The sequence below is a fragment of the Polyergus mexicanus genome, unplaced genomic scaffold (assembly GCF_030449975.1).
Source record: "Polyergus mexicanus isolate NDT 795.1 unplaced genomic scaffold, iyPolMexi1.0 SCAF_13, whole genome shotgun sequence".
Taxonomy (NCBI): domain Eukaryota; kingdom Metazoa; phylum Arthropoda; class Insecta; order Hymenoptera; family Formicidae; genus Polyergus; species Polyergus mexicanus.
The window spans coordinates 4,936,744-4,956,694 of NW_027223333.1; the positions used below are offsets into that span (position 1 = coordinate 4,936,744).

Below are 19,951 nucleotides of genomic sequence, written 5' to 3' on the forward strand. Positions count from 1 at the left end.
TTGGGGCGATGGGAACAGACGGCTAGGGCGAGGGCCGCACAACAGGCCCAACCCCTAGCCAAGAAGGGAGCTGCCAAGCAGGCGCCTCCTCCCCGACAAGCCGGGGGGACGCGCCAGAGGCAGCGGCCTAATGGGCGTCGGGGAGGAGACGCCTCCAGGAGCAGAGTGCCCCGTTCGGCTGCGGTAACGATTACCTGCGCCGACGGGGCATATCAGGAGACGATGACCGTGGCCCGGAGGGAGATCGACCTCCCCAAGCTGGGGATAGACTCCCTCCGCGTCCGTGAAGCCGCAACGGGGGCCATGGTCATCGAGCTCACCGGGTCGGGTGAGAAGGACGGGCCGACGACGGCACAGAAGGCCGACGCCCTCTACGCGGACCTTTGCCGGGTATTTGCCGGCAAAGAGGAGGTCCAACTCGCCCGACCCGTCAGGAAGGCGGAGCTGCGGCTCCGCGACCTCGACCGCTCCCTTGCGGCCGCCGATGTAGCGGCGGCCGTCGCCGGGGAAGGAGGCTATGCGGCGGAGGATGTGCGGGTGGGAGACATTAAGTACCCCACCCGCGGCTTGGGCACTGCATGGGTGCAGTGCCCTTTGAGGGCCGCCAACAAAGTGGCGGCAGCCCGGGCCATCCAAGTTGGATGGTCCTGGGCACAGCTGCTGGACAAACGCCCTCTCCAGTGTTTTAGATGCCTGGAGAAGGGACATGTCCAGCAGCACTGCAGCAGCCCCATAGATAGACGGGGCTGCTGCTACAGGTACGGCAAACCCTGATACCTGGCGCGGGACTGCGCCGATAATGTCAGGTGCACGGTTTGTTCCGGACTGGGTCGTCCGGCCGACCATAGGGTGGGAAGTGCGAGGTGCATCCCCCCTAAAAAACGGCTGGACCGACGACGGGAGACGCTCCCGGCGGCGAGTGCCGCGGCGGGATCTCGGCCGGCAGAACCGGCCGAGGGTACCGCAGCACCCTCCGACACCCGCAAACGCGGGGCGGAGGATAGCGGGGCCTCCTCGGAGGCCCCTAAGGAGAAGAGGCCACCAAAGGCCCGGCCTGCAGCCGCCCCTCCACCCGCCCCTATGGCGGAGGTGGAGATGGCGGAACCGGGGGCGTCAAATAATGCCCCCCCCCCTTAGGCATACTGCAGGCCAACCTGAACCACGCCCGCCGGGCGCAAGACCTATTCTTGCACAGCCTGGCGGAGCGTGGTTTCGGGTTGGGGATCGCGGCGGAGCCATATTATGTCCCGGAAGCCAATCCATGCTGGATCGGCGACCGGGCAGGCTCCGTCGCGATCACGTGGAGGAATGACCCCACACTCCCGCCTTGCACACCGGTCGAGGCCGGGGCGGGAGTGGTGGTGGTCAGGTGGGGGCCCATCTCCGTGCTGGGGGTTTACATCTCCCCCAGCGTGGGCCTCGCCCAGTTTGAGGCGTTCTTGGACGGGGTGTCGGCATGCTTCCGCCGACAGATGTTCCGTCCCATTATTGTGGCCGGGGACTTCAACGCAAAGTCAACGCGTTGGGGTTCCCGGTTCACGAACGCCAGGGGCGAGGCCCTACAGGATTGGGCGGCGGCACTCGGCCTGTGTCTTATAAACACAGGGTCGAGGAGCACCCTAGTGCGGTGGGAATCGGTCCTGGACCTTACGTGGGCCACCCTGTGGCCGAGGAGATGGGCCCTCAAGAAGATGAGCCCGGACAGGCTGATCGCAGCCGTCCTTGCAGCCGACTGGCTGTGTCTCGGGGGGGAAGGGCGGGAGATTAATGAAGAAGTTGAGTGGTTCCGGGGCGCGCTCAGCGACGCTTGCGACTTCGCGATGCCCCGGATCAACCCCCGCCCGCAAAGGGCGGCGTACTGGTGGAGCGAGGAGATCGCCGAACTCAGGCGAATCTCCGTCGCCGCCAGACGCCGCTTCACCCGAGCCCGGCGTCGATCCGACGACGAGAGGACGGCGGAAACGTATGGGGCGTTCCGTGCCACTAGGAACGACCTCAGCGCCGCGATCAGGAGGGCCAACGCCCGAGCATGGGACGAGCTCCTGCGCTCCTTGGACGCAGACCCATGGGGGCGCCCGTATAAGCTTGTTATGAACAACCTGAAAGCTTGGGCGCCACCCGCGACGGAAACGCTGGAACCCCAAGTCCTCGATAATATCCTGGGGACCCTCTTCCCATCCGTGGGTCCCCCTTTTAACGCGGGTGGTCGCCAAGACGCGACCATCCCGTGGTCGGAGGACTTGGAGGTTTCGGAGGAAGAGATGGCCGAGGTGATCCGGCGGTTGAGGCTCCGGGGCAACAAGGCCCCGGGTCCCGACGGGATCCCCGACCGGGTCTGGGTCCTGGCTTTGGCCCAACTGTCCGGGCGCCTGAGGCGGCTGTTTAACAACTGCCTCAGGGAGGGGATATTCCACCCAGCATGGGTGATGGCCAGATTGGTCCTCATCCCGAAGGGGGGCGAGCCCAGCAACGCCCCTTCTGCATACAGGCCTATCTGCCTGTTGGACGAGGCGGGGAAACTCTTGGAGAGAGTGTTGGCGAACCGTCTCGTCCAACACCTGTCCCGGGGAGAGATGGACCTCCACCGAGACCAGTATGGATTCCGCGGGGGGCGATCGACCGTTGACGCGATCTTGCGCGTCTGGTCCCTCGCGGAGTCCATTATGGAGGGGGGCAGGGTGGTACTTGCGGTGTCGTTAGACATCCGCAACGCATTTAACACCCTGCCCTGGAGTATGGTGGGGAAGGCCGTGAACATCTTCGGCCTTCCCCCCTACATGGTGGAGGTCCTGAGAAGCTATTTCCGGGACAGGTGGCTGGAGTACCCCAACAACCGGGTACTCCTAAGCAGAAGGGGCGTATATTGCGGGGTTCCACAGGGGTCCGTGTTGGGCCCCACCCTGTGGAACCTCGCCTATAATAGGGTGCTGGGTATTGCCCTCCCCCCCGGCTGCAGTGTCGTCTGTTACGCCGACGACACTTTTCTGTTGGCCGGGGGAGAGAGCTGGGGGGCTGCGGTTCATACCGCCAACGTCGGGGTAGCGTGCGCTGTCCGCGCGATCCGTGGCATGGGCCTGCAGGTAGCTCCTCATAAGACCGAGGCGCTATTCATGCATAGGGGGGAGCATGGGGCTCCCCCGGCCGAGGCCCATGTCATGGTGGGTGACGTCTCCGTCCGGGTGGGAGACAGGTTAAAATACCTTGGTCTCTACCTGGACGCGGCCTGGAGTTTTGGCGCGCACTTTGAGCTTCTGGCCCCCAGGGCGGAGTCGGTGGCACTTAGCCTCGACCGACTCTTGCCCAATCTCGGGGGTCCGGATGGCCGGGTGCGGCGCCTATACGCGAACACCGTCCGGGCGGTGGCCCTTTACGGGTCACCGGTGTGGGCGGACGCCCTGGTGGCCAATCGGCGCGGCAGCATGCTGCTGCGCAGAGTATTTAGGAGGGTGGCCATCAGGGTAGTCCGAGGTTATAGGACGGTGTCGCACACGGCGGCCTCATTATTGGCGGGGATGCCGCCCGTCGAGCTCTACGCAGACATGTACGCGCACGTTTACGCGCGTACGCGAGAGCTCGGCGGGCTCGGCGTGGTTTTGACCCCTAAGGTCAAGGCCGCCGTGAGACTCCAGGCTAGGCGACGCGCTCTGGAGAGGTGGGACGAACACCTCTCCAACCCCCAAGATACATCGGGGAGGCGCGTCGTCGAGGCCATCCGCCCCCATTTGATCAAGTGGGTCACACGGGCGGGTGGCGAGATGTCATACCGTGCGACGCAGGTGTTTACGGGCCACGGGTGCTTCGGCTCATACCTGTGTCGCATCGGTAAAGAGGACAGCGCACGCTGCCACCATTGTACGGGGGGGACGAGGACACGGCGCAGCACACACTGGAGATGTGCCCAGCGTGGGCAGAAGAGCGCCGTGTTCTCATCAACGTAATAGGGGATATTGACTTCTCGCTCTCGAGCATCGTAGCGGCTATGCTCGAGAGCGAGGAGTCCTGGAGGGCGGTCTCCTCCTTCTGTGAAACGGTCATGCTCCAGAAAGAGGAGGCCGAAAGGGAGCGAGAGCGGCTTCCCGGAGAATACCCGGGGGGGCGCCCGCAGGGGGAGGGGGCGGGGTCGCATCCGCCCTCATCGAACTCCCCCGGCGAATGCGCAGGGCCCCGACAACTCGGGGGGACGTCCGCTATTTCGTCGCGGACGTCTCACCCCGAACTGGGCCCGGTGGTCGGAACCCAGGTGGGGTACCTGGGCCCGACCATGCCTTCCCCGGGAATAATACCGGGATGGCGGCGAGAGGGGCGGTGGTCCCCCTCTCGCTAAGTTAGGATGATGTCCCCAGCAACAACGGGGACACTGGGGGAGACAGAAACCGCTCCCCCAGCGGGCTTGACCCGTGGGCGGGGGGGTCTCTCTGATGTAGTGCATACGCCAGCTTCCAGAGAGGCCCCCTGAAACGCCCGAGATAGGCCACCCGGAGGGGTTTTAGTGGGTAGTCCCCGGCCGTTTGTTTAGGCCAGGGGTAGTCCCACATAACCCCGCCTCGAACCCCATCGAGGCGGGGTATGCGTAAAGGCATTTCCCCTCCGTTACAAAAAAAAAAGGAAAGAAAGGAGTTGAAAGAGCTCGCAGAGAGGAAGCAAAGAGAGAAGAGGGAAGGAGAAGAAAAAGAGTTGAAGAATTTAAGAAACCCTACGGAAGTATGGAGATTTATAAATAGGAAAAGGAAGAAGAGGACTTGGAAGGAAGCGGAGATAAGTAAAGAAGTGTGGAGAAGCTACTTCAGGGAGTTACTGGAAGGTAAAGAGACACAGAAAGGGAGAGTTAACAGAGAAGAAGAAGGAGAAATTAAAAGTATACGAGAGGAGAGGACAAAAGGACAGCTGGAAAAAGAGGAAATTGGTAAAGCGGTTAGGAAGTTGAAAATGAAGAAGGCAGTAGGGGTGGATGGAATACCAATAGAAGCTTGGAAATTCGGAGGAGGTGCAATGAAGAAAGGGCTGGTGGAAATATTGAGGCAGATATGAAAAGAGGGATATATACCCAAGGACTGGAAAATGTCAATAATTGTCCTATTGTATAAGAGAGGTGACATTAATAAGGCTGGTAACTATAGAGGCATATTTTTACTGTGCTCGGCTTATAATATATGCTGAGATTTTGAGGAACAGACATGAAGACGAAACAGACATACTGAGTTTGCTACCGGAAAGCCAAGCAGGATTCAGAAGAGAAAGTCTACAATAGATAATATCTTTGTATTGAATCATATTGTCCAGAGGGAGAGAGAAAAAGAAAACAAGGAAGGAAAGGTTTATGCTATGTTTGTAGACCTGAAAGCAGCCTTCGATAATGTGGAAAGGGAACAACTGTGGAAAGGATTAAGAGAGAAAGGAGTCGCAGAAGACTTCGTCTAGAAGATGGAAAGGATATATGAAGAAACGGAGGTAGCAGTAAGGGTAAAAGAAGAAATCACTGAGAAGTTTTTTACAACGAAGGGAGTAAGGCAAGGTTGTGTGATGAGTCCGCTGCTGTTCAACTTGTATGTAGCGGAGATAGGAAAGGAGTTAGAAAGGCGTAATATTGGGGGTATAAGAGTAGGTAGAAATAGGCTATGGTCCTTAGAGTATGCGGATGATATGGTTTTTATAGCAAAGAATAAAGAGGCACTGATGGATATGTTGCAAACAGTAAAGAGATTTTTAAAGAAAAGGAAAATGATATTATGTACCGAAAAAACAAAGGTGATGGTTTTTAACAGAGGAAATAGGAAAAAGAAAGAGCCATGGAAATGGGAAGGGAAAGATATAGAGGAGGTAAAGATTTTCAAGTATTTTGGTTTTGTGTTCAATAGTAATGGAAATTATAAAGAACACATAACGGATTTATATAACAAGGGAAGGTTGGCAGCCAATAAAACATGGGGTTTGGGGGAAAGGATGTATAGAGATGATTTTACAAGAAGGTGGGGTTTATTTAGGTATCTGGTGCAGAGTGCAATGTCGCACGGAGTGGAAATATGGGGCTGGGAGGAGAAGAAGGAATTAAAAAGAGTGATGTTAGATGGGAGTGGTGCACTTGGACACAGTATATTTGGACACGGTGCAAATGGACACGTTACAAATGGACACGAGATTTTGCACACGGTTCAATTGGACACAGTAATTTTGGATACAGTAGCTTTTGGACACATAAGAAAATACGCATCGTTTACTTGGATACCGCTCACATGGACACTGTTCATTTGGACACCGTTCGTTTGGACACTGTTCATTTGCCCACCGTTCGTTTGGACACCGTTCATTTGCCCACTGTTCGTTTGGACACCGTTCATTTGCCCACCGTTCGTTTGGACACCGTTCGTTTGGACACCAAAATTTGATTTAAGTTATACGACGTAATCCACACCAAATTTTTGTTTTAAATAAGAAATAGGTTTGGGTTAGGTTATATCTTCCGGAAGTGGAGCCCCCCCCCGCAGGGGGGGCGGAACCCACTGTATCCATGCATGACATCCAAATATGCGAAAGGCTAAACAAAGCGCTAAAAGCAATGTAAAATTAATGACATCAGTATCAGAGATATATAAGTATGAATATATTTTATTTTGACAGATATTATAACCTTCAAATGTATCTCCTTTTCACGATTTCATATTTTACATAGATTTACCAGTATAAAGTGTTATAAGAATACTGATTATATTTTCCCAAAATGATTTTTATTTCTCTCCATCTGTTACATATTCAAACAAACAGTGCGCATGTTTCTGTGTACAAATGAACGGTGTCCAAACGAACGGTGGGCAAATGAACGGTGTCCAAACGAACAGTGGGCAAATGAACGGTGTCCAAATGAACGGTGGGCAAATGAACGGTGTCCAAACGAACGGTGCGACGAATGTCTCGAGTCTCTGCGGGAGAGATGTCGAGGCGAGCGCCGAGGGAGATCGACCGGAGCGATCAATTCTCTCATCGCTCGAATCGTTCGATTAACGGGCGCGAGAGACGATCTGCGTCGACGTTTCGAACGCGTGGGAGGCGGTGTAGAGGAACGCGAGGGATTCTCGTGGTCCGAGATCGAGACGGCTTTCTCTAGACGCGTTTTAACCGGCGCGGTTATTAATTTCGATTATATCGAACCTCGACGGTTTCTCGAGAACGCTAGAGATACCGTGCTTGATTGAATACGCGATGTTATGAATGAATATAACGGTGTTAAGGTCAATACCGTGTTTATTGGCGAGTTCGTTTCGGGCGACAAGATCGATGTTAAGACTATTGTCACGAAGAATTATCCGCTTCTACCTCTTTCCGACTTGCGAGAGTGGTACGAGAAGCGAGTGGTCGACGCTACTCTAGCCTCGTTGGAAGAATTTCAGGAGCGCGATAGCGGATGGGCGTTATCGCGAATATTCAATTTAACTGTGAACGTGAACAGATACAATCCTATGCACGCGGGATGTCACGTCAAATTGCCGCGAGAGATCATGTTGAAGAAAGCGGTAATAAACGTGCAATCTAATGACAATGCGTGTTTCGCATGGGCGGTGGTCGCCGCTCTGTATCCAGCTGAAAAAAATGCGGGTCGGGAATCTTCGTACCCGCATTACACGACAGTGCTGAATCTGAAGGGCGTTAAATTTCCTATAAGTTTGAACAAAATTACTAGATTCGAGCGTATGAACGACATATCTATTAATGTGTATACCGTTCGAAATAAAAAGGAGCGAAAAGGCGGTTGTCGCGTTGTTCCTTTGCGTCTAACTGACGATAAAAAGGACAGACACGTTAATCTGCTGTATTTTGACGATATGACGCGACGAGATGACGCGACGCATTTCGCGTGGATCAAGAATCTGTCGCGACTCGTCGGCTCGCAACTGAGCGGTAGACGACATAAATCGCATATATGCGATCGGTGAGTACTAATTAAAAAAATCGTCGCGCGATGTTGATAATGCGCGAGATTTAAAAATGTGCGTTATGTCGCAGATGCATGCACTATTTTCGAACGAGCGATAAGTTATCGGCTCACAGCGTGGACTGCGGAAGGATGAACGAGAGCGCTATAGTCCTTCCTACCAAAGACGACAAATGGTTAGAGTTTCGCAACTATAGTAGAAAGGAGCGACTTCCATTCGTGGTGTACGCTGATCTCGAATGCGTACTGAAGAAGAAAGAGGAGAGGAAAACGTCGAATACATCTATCGTTCAGCATCACGAAGTCTATAGCGCCGGATATTACGCGCGATGCGCGCTCGATGGCGTTAGCTCTACCTACAGAGCTTATCGCGGTGAAAATTGCGTATTGTGGTTCGTTAAAGAACTGCACGATCTAGCGCTTCGCGCGAAGACTATTCTCGATATCGATGCTCCTATGACGAATTTTACATCGGATGAATGGGAGAGATTCGTAAACGCGACGCGCTGCAGCATATGCGAGAAACCGTTCGAATTGGGAGACGCTCGCGTGCGCGATCACTGTCATCTGACTGGACGGTATAGAGGTCCGGCGCATTCGAATTGTAATTTAAATTATAAGGATACTTACGTAATTCCCGTATTCTTTCACAATTTATCGGGTTACGACGCGCATTTTATCATTAAAGATGTAGCTAACGCTTTTCCCGGTAGCGTGGAAATATTGCCGATAACGAAAGAAACGTATATCTCTTTCACGAAGAACGTCGAAGATGCGTGGGACAAGGGATGGTTCGGAAAACGCTTGAAATTGCGTTTCGTGGATTCTTTCAAATTTCTAAGCGCGAGTCTCGAAAAATTGGCGTCGTATCTAGACAAAAGCGAGTTGAGGATCGCGCGTTCGGAATTTTCCGATCTTAGCGACGCCGATTTCGAGCTTCTCGCGCGAAAGGGTGTATTTCCATACGAGTAAGTCGACGACGTAGATAAATTGTTGGAGACTTGTCTACCGCCGCACGAGGCTTTTTACAGTTCGCTAACCGGTGACGCGATATCTGAGAGCGATTACGCGCGCGCGATAAGAGTCTGGGAGCGATTTCGCGTCGAAACGTTAGGCGATTATAGCGATTTGTATTTAAAGACGTTCTTCTATTGGCCGATGTTTTCGAAAATTTTCGTGACGCGTGTATGAGAAGTTATAATTTAGATCCCGCGTATTATTACACGTTACCGGGATACACATGGGACGCTATGTTGAAGTATACGAGTGTGCGATTCGAATTATTAACCGACATTGATATGGTAATGTTCGTGGAGCGTGGAATACGCGGCGGGCTAAGTCAATGTTCCAACAGATACGCGCGCGCTAATAACAAATATTTACAGTCATACGATTCTTCGGAACCATCGTCGTATCTCATGTACTTCGATATAAATAATTTGTACGGATGGGCGATGTGTCAATCGTTGCCTTACGAAAATTTTCGATGGGTCGATAACGTTACGAGCGTTGACTTAATGTCCGTGACATCGGACTCGCCTATCGGTTATATTCTAGAGGTCGACCTTGCATATCCGTCCGACCTTCACGATTCTCATGCTGACTTGCCATTCTGCCCGACGCGCGATAAGCCGCCCGGAAAACGAGACGAGAAGCTTCTCGCCACACTGTACGATAAGAACCGTTACGTGATATATTATCGCAATTTGCAGCAATGCGTTCGACACGGATTACGCATTACGAAAATACACAGAATATTGCGATTCGCGCAATCTTCATGGTTGCGCGAATACATCGAACTGAATACACGATTACGAATTAACGCGAAAAACGAGTTTGAGAAAAATCTGTACAAATTAATGAATAATGCCGCGTTTGGCAAAACTATGGAAAACGTGCGCAATCATTCGAATGTTCGACTCGTGACTCGATGGGACGGGCGATACGGCGCGGAGGCGATGATCGCGAAGCCGAATTTTCACAGTAGAAGCGTTTTCGCGGAGGATCTCGTAGCTGTAGAATTGCGTAAACTCGAGGTTAAGTTCAATAAACCGATTTATGTAGGTATGTGCATTCTCGACATATCTAAGATTCGTTTATACGAATTTCACTACGAGTACATGCTACCATTGTATCGAGATAAGTGTAGAATAATGTACACCGATACGGATAGTTTCATTTATCGCGTCGAGTGCGAGGACATATACGAGAATATGAAGCGCGATATCGACAAATTCGATACGAGCGATTACGCAACGGGCAATGCGTATGGAATGCCTCTCGCTAATAAAAAAATACCCGGTGCGATGAAGGATGAGAACGCTGGCGCGATTATGACCGAATTTATCGGACTCAGAGCGAAGATGTACGCGCTGCGAGTCGCCGGTAAAAGCGATACAAAAAGAATCAAGGGTGTTAAGAGCGGCGTTGTCGCGAGAACGATAACGTTTGACGATTACGCGCGTTGTCTTCGACAGGGGATCGAGATGAAGCGCGAGCAGTTTTGTATAAGATCCGAGTTACACGAGATGTATACAGTATCGGAGTTGAAGATCGCGCTCAGTCCGCACGATGACAAACGATACACGATATCGGGAACTACGGATATGTTACCGTGGGGACATTATAAAATACCGCTGTAAGGAGCGAAAAAATACTATACGTTTTTTAAAACATTTAAACTTTAGTTAGTAGTTTATTGTTAGTATAAACATATTTTATAAATAATATATTACCATTGTATTTTCGATATAATTCGCGGTTGCGTCGAAAATAATAGTTCGAGAAGAACTTCTAACTGAAATACATATTTTTAACTCAAAAGAAAAAATTATATCGAAGAGACGCGTTTCTAAATTTCATATCAAAGTATACAAGTTTTACATCACAGGCTTGTGTTCTTTGATTTGAAATTTCAAGACTCGAAATATTTGTGAACCGTTGATTAATATTCTACGAATTATCGTGAAGAGATGTGTTTCTAAATTTCATATCAAAGTATATAAATTTTACATCGCAGGTTTGTATTCTTTGATTTGAAATTTCGAGATTTAAAACATCAATGGACGTTCTACGAATCGTTTCGAAGAACACGCGTTTTGCGCGAATAATATAATTTGAATATAATTTATTGTAATAGATTTTAATAAAATAATAAAAATGAATCGGTCTTATTTATAATAGATTTTAATAAAAAATCGTGGAAATGTTCGATCAGTCTTATATATAATAGATTTTGTTAAAATCTATTATAAATAGGACTGATCGGACATTTTCACGATCTTTCTATTATGCTCTCGGAAGTGTTTTATATAGAATAATGTGAAAAAAATGTTAATGCGAGTTTTAGTGTTATCATAGTGACGTAATAGAGAATGTATACAGGGCGTGAGAAAGAGTACGTATAAAGTTTGAAAGAGAGAACGCGAAAAAAATTCGTATATAACGCCAAAAAGACGAACTCGCGCGTGTTTTTGCGATGTAAAAGTCGTGGAAACCACCATTCTGTCTAAGTCTCGGCTAATCTCGACTCGATTTGGCAAATTCGCGTTCTCTCTCATTGGCATAGAACATATATCATGCTACATGCGAGCGAGAGAGAACGCGAGAATTTGCCATAAATCGAGGCGAGATTAGCCGCGAATTAGACAGATCGATGATTTCCATGACTCTTTATTATATTCTTGAAAGTGTTATATATAGAGCAACGCGAGAAAAAAGCTACCGCGAGATACGACGTTCGCTTAACAATGCGATGAAGAATGTATATAAAATGTAAGAAAGAGTCCGCATAAAGCGCAAAAGAGAGAACGCAGGATGTGGCGGCCGCGTAGCGGCGCGAGAAAGAATTTATGTGGAGCGCAAGAGAGAACTCGTACAAAATTACAAGCTATTTATAAAAAATAAATATATATTAATTAATCGGAATAATCGATTAAATGATTAACCGATTTAAAGATTAATAGAATAATGGTAATCACTCTAACCGATTTTAACTAGTAAATTCGTTTTTAACCGGTTAAACGGTTAATCGAATTAATCGATTTTTACAAGCCTTAATTTTAATCGATTTTCACAAGCCTTAATTTTAATTGTATTGTGTTATTATTTTTTGTTTAATTTTAATTGTATTGTGTTATTATTTTTTTCTTTGTTTTATAATTATACGATTATTTTAGTTTTAACATGTTTACAATTTTTTCTAAGATTTTTTTGTTTTTGGTAACACGAGGTTTAATATGTAATATTGTATTAGAAATTAAACTAATAAAAATAATTAAAATGTCATTAATTGTATTTTATGTATAATATGTATAATATGTAGTTGTTCGGGAGTCGACCTCGACGAAGTCGCCCGAATCTTTAGAAACGCTCAGAGATGAGCGAGAAGCAGTGTGTTACGCGAATCCGTAGATCCGCTGGAGGATAAGGAGAATGAGAAACGATTTAAATGCGGATTATTTTGATTATTCGTTTATTTTGAATAATCGGAGCGAGCGACGGCACGTATTCCGCAAATCCGACGGATATCTTCAAAATGTCCTGTTCATGACCGCCTTCAACGCGTATCGGAAATCTTGTAGAGTTTCTTGCTAGAAGCTCTCACGAGAACGGATATCTTGCACGCGGCCGCTGGATGTTGCTTGGCGCTAGGCAGAGGACATTCGCGGAACGGTGAACGCGCGTCGACTCTCGGACTCCACACGCTTAACACTCACAAACTCGAAAAGTACATAACAGGTAGGAATACAGACACTGAGGCGTCTTTCGCACTGAGTTCGATTCTCGATAGTCTGCGAGAATGTCGATTGAGAATTTCCAGCGAGAATGACTAAATCGCATATGACACGATCGAGATTAAACAAAACAGCGCGAAGTTCACAATAAGTAGCGCGAAACGACACGAGCGAGTATATGACACGAGATATTATGATCGATTGCTATCGACCAGCTTGAATCGTCGTAAGCGGCAAAACTCTTCGGACCGATTTTGAGACGAGTACTCCCACTGAGTAAGCGACACGAGCTCGAATATGCGAAAGAATATCATACGAGAAATGATGATATTCGAAACTATGATCGATTGCTATCGACCAGCTCGTATCGGTGTCAGCGTAAGACTAAATCGACCGACCGCTGAAACTCGCGCTCTGCCGATGTGAATAACAAGTTTTTCCGATTTCGAACCTTCGAGAACTAGCTGTTTGTCACAGTTTTTCATTCTAAAAGGAATGCGATCACGCACCTTTTTCTTTGTTATGATCAAGCGATCACGCGCCGATCGGCTGATCGCGACGATGCTTACTCTCGCTCGTGTTTTTATTTTTCGAGGCAATCGTGTTAATTTAACGGCGACGTTCGCCGATTGAAATTTAGACATTGATTGTTTCAATTTTGAACATACCGCCCGCCTTGGAACGATAGTTCCAAAATAATCGGGATAACAATGGTAGTAAATGATAAGAGCGCACGCCACGAGTAACATGAGACACCTGAGTGAAAAGACTACAAGTTACGCGACGTGGTTTGACGCGCTGAATTTGCCGCCCGCCTTGGCGGAATGACGCTCGCATCTTGACAATTTTGATCTTAATATTATGAATTACAATAAATGGAACGCAACGCAGCGAAGGTTTCTAATTGCTCGTTGCCTCACTATTGACCGGTAAAACGCACAACTTTACGATCGGTCTTTTAAATTCGGAGGTGGCCGTCTTTACGGTGACGACCCGTACGAGGTCGTCGGAGCCGGGATGACAGTGTGTCACTCGACCCAACTCCCATTTGCAGGGGGGTAAGAGCGGATTTCTCAACAGAACGAGTTGCCCGGTTTTGATCGGCGGCTTGACCTTTCGCCACTTTGCTCTTTGTTGTAACGTGTTTAAATAATCGTTACTCCATAACTTCCAAAATCGCTCGGTAACGTTTCGGACGAGCTGCCACCTCGAAAGCCGATTTTCGTGGAGATCGAGCAATGATGGTTCCGGGTTTACAGTAAGCGCTGATCCGACAAGGAAGTGGCCGGGGGTCAGACTGTCGTAGTCCTCAAGCGTATCTGACAGGGGCGCAATCGGCCTAGAATTTAGACACGCTTCGATTCTGCATAGTAAAGTCGAGAATTCCTCGAATGTGAGCATGTGATTCCCCAAAACGCGACGCAAATGAGTTTTGACGCTCCGTACGCCCGCCTCCCACAATCCGCCGAAGTGTGGAGCGGAGGGAGGAATAAAATTCCACGATATTTTATCGGAGGCTGTTAAGTTCAAGAAATTCGGATTTCGTACTGCTGACTGGTACGCGACGGTCATTTCTCGGTCCGCTCCGACGAACGTGGTCCCGTTGTCCGAATACATTGATTGTGGTAGTCCGCGGCGAGCGCAAAATCGAGAGTAAGCATTTAAAAATGCTTGAGTGGAATAGTCGCTTACTAACTCCAAATGTATTGTACGTAATACCTCGTCCAGCGGAAGCGCGAACTTGCACGGGTCCTGCGTAATCCAGGCCGCAATGCAAAAAACAGCGGACTGTCGCTGTCACGCGAGTTTCGGGAAGATCTCCCATGATTTGTGTGGGAGTGGCGGCTCGTTCGCGAGCACATACAACACACTTGTGAATGACAGACTTTACCATGTTACGAGCGCGAAGTATCCAGAAATCGCGACGCAGAATATTTAGCGTGAGTTGCGGTCCGGCATGTAACGCTCGTAAATGAGTTTGATTCACAATCAATGTAACGAGAGGATGAGATGAGAGAAGCGTCGGATGTCGAACTGACGTTGGCAACGGGGCTTTGTTAAGTCGTCCACCCACACGTAGAATCCCGTCCCGATCGAGGAACGGTCGAAGTGAGAGAAGTGAACTTCTCGACGAGAGGCTCTTATTTTTTGAAAGCGCGTTTATTTCCGTCGGAAATAATTCAGCTTGAATTTTCTTAATCCAGAAAAGTCTGGCCGTGTTACAATCGGATGCAGAAAGAGCGATGCTTCTCGATGCTGGATATTGAGACGACAGGAGCGAGAACGTCGACGAGCGGTTACGATTACACAAGCTGATGAATTTAAGTATATACGCGGTGACGCGAATAAGTTTGGGCCAAGATGAATATCTTGAGGCGAGGTCCCACGTAACGTGAGGTTGAGAGCATTGAAGAGAATTAATTTTTTCTTCAAGAGGGGCTTCCGGTGAAAAGTACGATTCGTTGCGCGGCAATTGATGGGAAGTGGATTGTAGCCATGGAGGGCCTTGCCACCATAGCTCCCGATGAATAATTTCATCGCCGTATATTCCGCGCGATGCGCAATCCGCAGGGTTTGCCTCCGTTGGCACGTGTCGCCATTCGACGTCTGGAAGACGAGTTTGAATGTCATTTACGCGATTTGCGACAAAAGTCTTCCATCGGGATGGAGGTTGACTTACCCATGCGAGCACGATCGTAGAATCTGTCCAGCAATAACACGGAAGATTTTTGTAACCGTTCGATTCGCGAACAAACTCGACAAGTCGCGAGAGTAACACGGCTGCGGATAATTCCAACCGTGGTATACTGAGAGGTTTTAACGGCGCGACCTTTGATTTTCCGACGAGCAGCGTTGTCGTGATGTTGCCTGCTGACGAAATGGTTTTAAGATAGACGCATGCGGCATAGGCATATGTAGATGCATCAGCAAATCCGTGTATTTCGGCGTGATTTGTGTCCGATCCGAGACCGACCCAGCGCGTTATTCGCGAATTACTGAGATGCGAGAGCCGAGAGTAAATTTCTATCCATTTAGTTATGTGTGGCTCGGAAATAACATCATCCCAATCGATTTTTAGTCGCCAGAGTTGCTGCATAAAGATTTTCGCGGTAATCGTAACCGGAGTGACCCAGCCGAGTGGATCGTAGAATTTGGCGATCGCGGACAAGATCTTACGCTTGGTCTCTGGGACATTATCCGTCAATGATACGCGAAATTCAAAAGTATCGTTTGTCGGATTCCATCCGATTCCGAGTATTTTAATTTGTTCGTCTTCAGCCAGAGGTTTTTTCGTTGCTAAACCGTGATCCGCTCTGTCGATATCCTCAAGAAGAGAGGGTGAATTGCTAGCCCATTTCCGTAATACGAATCCGCCGCGTTTTAACATTGAGTTTAATTGATCGCGCGCTTGCCGAATTCGAATCGTATCGTCAGCTCCGAATAGCAAGTCGTCGACATAAATGTTATCGCGTAGGATAGAAACCGCGAGCGGAAATTGCTGACCTTCATCTCGGACTAATTGTTTTAATACCCGAAGGGCAAGAAAGGGCGCACAGGCCATTCCATACGTCACCGTGAGAAGTTGATAATCGATAAGCGATTCCGATTGCGATCGTTTCCACAAAATAAGCTGATAATTAGTATCGCGAGGATCGACCAGAATTTGGCGATACATTTTCGCGATGTCGCATGAATACACGTACTTATAGCGTCGCCATTGTAATATTACCGACATGAGATCGGTTTGTAATTTAGGACCAGCGTGTAAGTGGTCGTTTAGAGATGTTCCGTTTGACGTAACGCTTGAAGCGTTGAAAACTACGCGAAGACGCGTGGTTGAGCTGCTTTCCCGGATCACCCCGTGATGCGGGAGGTAGACAGCTGGTTCTTTGTCACCTTGCGGCATCGGCACTGGCCGCATGTGCCCAAGACGTTCATATTCGGAAATAAAGTCGAAATATTCTTTCGCGACCTCGGGTTTATCGCGGAGTCTCCGGACTAGCGAATTTAACATTTTTTCGGCGCGAAATCTTGATTTACCAATATCGATCGGAGGGCTCGTTTTGAATGGCAGGCGTACAATGTACCGGCCGTCGGAGTCGCGATAATGCGTCGAGCTGAAATGTTCTTCACACTGTTTTTCTTGCGGCGTAAGAATTGATTGTCGTGGGAGTTCTTCAATCTCCCAAAAGCGACGAAGTTCCTCTTCGAGAGAGGGAGAGCTTATAGTATGATGAGCGGAAATGCGACCGCGATCGCAATGACCGAAAGTCATTGTCGATTGAGAGGGATCGTTCCTTTCGAGCGACGTGAGAGGTCCCGAGATTATCCATCCGAAAATGGAATTCTGAGCGAATGGTTGCCCGACGCTTCCTCTGCGAATACCGTCGCGAATGATATCGCTATAGAGATCGGCTCCGATTATGATATTTATAGGATCGGAACTTGTAGGATCCGAATCTGCTCGCGGTAAGTCGGAGAGGTACGACAGTGACGAGAGATCCACGTGTCTTCTCGGGGTGTAAGAGGTTAGCGACTTTAGAATGAGTGCGGTTGTGGACAGCGACGGAGCGAGAGATTTTCGATGAGAAATAAAGATGTGTGTCGCATGTTGAAAAGTCCCCGCGTTTATCCCGCCGACGGCGGAAACGGAGATCGGCATGCGAATTCGTTTTAAGCGCAAGATTTGCGCTAAACTTTCCGAAATGAATGTCATTTCAGAGCCCTGATCGAGGAGAGCTCGAACGACAGCGGTGCGGCCCGACGGACTGCGAATTGTTACCCAGGCCGTCGCCAAGAGCACGGGTTTCCGTCGTCGCATTACAGTTGAGGCGCTTAACGAATTTACCTCCGGCGCCGCATCCGAAGCTTGAGGCGACGAGCAATTAGAAGGTGCTTTTTTCAAAGCACTTGAGCTAGAGTCCGAGTCAACGTGTAGCATCGAATGATGCCTTTTGTGACAAACCCGACAAGAATATTTACTTCTGCATTCATGTATGGAATGCCTTGCGCTCAAACAATTGAAACAACGTTTTTGTTGCTTGACGATATCGCGACGTTGACTCGCATTTTTGCTCACGAACGTAGGACATGCATGAATAAAATGTCGAGCTGGACACAGCGAGCACTGCGATTGTGCATTAGCGGATGCGGTTGCGGCATGAACTCGCGAGGCTGCGATTGGTTTTACACCGGGTTTAACGGCTGACACTGGAGCGGATGCCATTAAAGCGCGAGTGCGAGACTTAATAAAGTTGCTTAAAGTCTCGTACGACGGCGGGACATCTGTATTGCTTATGCTTATTTCCCACGCTTTTCGCGTTAACGGATCTAATTTTTGTACAAGGATATGAACGACAAGATCTTCCCAGAGTTCCTCCGGTTTTCTATCGAGGGCTTTTAATGATGCCATTGCGATACTAGCTTTGTCGTATAAAGTCTGCATTTCGGTGGCAGATTCGCGCGAGATGGATGATAAGCCGAGCAATTTCGAAAGATGTTTGTTTATCGACCGCTTTTTGTCGTCGTACCGTGAGGTCAACCCTTTCCACGCTATCTCAAAATTCGCGGCCGTTATAGAAATATTCGCGATACAGTCCAGCGCGCTACCCTTAAGACACGATGATAAGAAGTGCATGCGAGCGAAATTATTTAGATCCGAATTTTCACGAATTAGTGTTGTAAATCGATCGCGAAATTGTTCCCATTCGTCGTAATTGCCGTCGAACGGAGGCAATTTAATGGGCGGAAGATGCGATAACGAAAACGCGGACGCGTCCGCGTGCAGCCTCGTCGAGGAAAGAGATGGGTGTGGACTCACAACCGGCTCCATTTCCTCCAGGATCTCCGCCATGTGGTCCATTGCGGTTTGATAAGCTGCGGACGTCGAGTCGAACTGCTTGTCCTTGAAGTATGCAAAGGACGACCGGGTTGCTTCCGGGATCCTCTGCGCCAAATCCGTATGTCCGTTGAAGAATTGATTCCAGTACTTTTCAAGCTGTGAGATTCTGGAACGCATCTTTGCTGGTGTTAGATTGTTCCGTCCGATTTTCTTGAAATTCTCGAGGTAGCGGTCAATCGTATATTGAAGTTGCTGTTGAGGTACGAATTGCTCTGCCATCGTGGATGTGTCAGAATATCACTCACTCGCGAACGTATCCTCCACACACGCTCCTATCCGGCTCGAAGGACCAATATGTTCGGGAGTCGACCTCGACGAAGTCGCCCGAATCTTTAGAAACGCTCAGAGATGAGCGAGAAGCAGTGTGTTACGCGAATCCGTAGATCCGCTGGAGGATAAGGAGAATGAGAAACGATTTAAATGCGGATTATTTTGATTATTCGTTTATTTTGAATAATCGGAGCGAGCGACGGCACGTATTCCGCAAATCCGACGGATATCTTCAAAATGTCCTGTTCATGACCGCCTTCAACGCGTATCGGAAATCTTGTAGAGTTTCTTGCTAGAAGCTCTCACGAGAACGGATATCTTGCACGCGGCCGCTGGATGTTGCTTGGCGCTAGGCAGAGGACATTCGCGGAACGGTGAACGCGCGTCGACTCTCGGACTCCACACGCTTAACACTCACAAACTCGAAAAGTACATAACAGGTAGGAATACAGACACTGAGGCGTCTTTCGCACTGAGTTCGATTCTCGATAGTCTGCGAGAATGTCGATTGAGAATTTCCAGCGAGAATGACTAAATCGCATATGACACGATCGAGATTAAACAAAACAGCGCGAAGTTCACAATAAGTAGCGCGAAACGACACGAGCGAGTATATGACACGAGATATTATGATCGATTGCTATCGACCAGCTTGAATCGTCGTAAGCGGCAAAACTCTTCGGACCGATTTTGAGACGAGTACTCCCACTGAGTAAGCGACACGAGCTCGAATATGCGAAAGAATATCATACGAGAAATGATGATATTCGAAACTATGATCGATTGCTATCGACCAGCTCGTATCGGTGTCAGCGTAAGACTAAATCGACCGACCGCTGAAACTCGCGCTCTGCCGATGTGAATAACAAGTTTTTCCGATTTCGAACCTTCGAGAACTAGCTGTTTGTCACAGTTTTTCATTCTAAAAGGAATGCGATCACGCACCTTTTTCTTTGTTATGATCAAGCGATCACGCGCCGATCGGCTGATCGCGACGATGCTTACTCTCGCTCGTGTTTTTATTTTTCGAGGCAATCGTGTTAATTTAACGGCGACGTTCGCCGATTGAAATTTAGACATTGATTGTTTCAATTTTGAACAGTAGTTTTATTTAATAAA

At 48.9% G+C, this 19,951-nt stretch overlaps 3 protein-coding genes across 3 annotated transcripts; 1 reads left to right on the plus strand and 2 right to left on the minus strand.

Annotated features, from left to right (window-relative positions):
• Positions 1–7,199: 7,199 nt before the first annotated feature.
• Positions 7,200–7,925, plus strand: LOC138939092 (uncharacterized). The gene has a single exon (XM_070306626.1). It carries the CDS (start codon positions 7,200–7,202, stop codon positions 7,923–7,925), a length of 726 nt encoding a protein of 241 aa, XP_070162727.1.
• A 5,635-nt stretch (positions 7,926–13,560) lies between these two features.
• Positions 13,561–14,061, minus strand: LOC138939018 (uncharacterized). Its single transcript, XM_070306465.1, has one exon. The coding sequence runs from the start codon at positions 14,059–14,061 to the stop codon at positions 13,561–13,563; it is 501 nt and encodes a 166-aa protein (XP_070162566.1).
• Positions 14,062–14,167: 106 nt separating this feature from the next.
• Positions 14,168–18,781, minus strand: LOC138939020 (uncharacterized). The gene has a single exon (XM_070306466.1). The coding sequence runs from the start codon at positions 18,779–18,781 to the stop codon at positions 14,168–14,170; it is 4,614 nt and encodes a 1,537-aa protein (XP_070162567.1).
• Between the last annotated feature and the right edge of the window lie 1,170 nt (positions 18,782–19,951).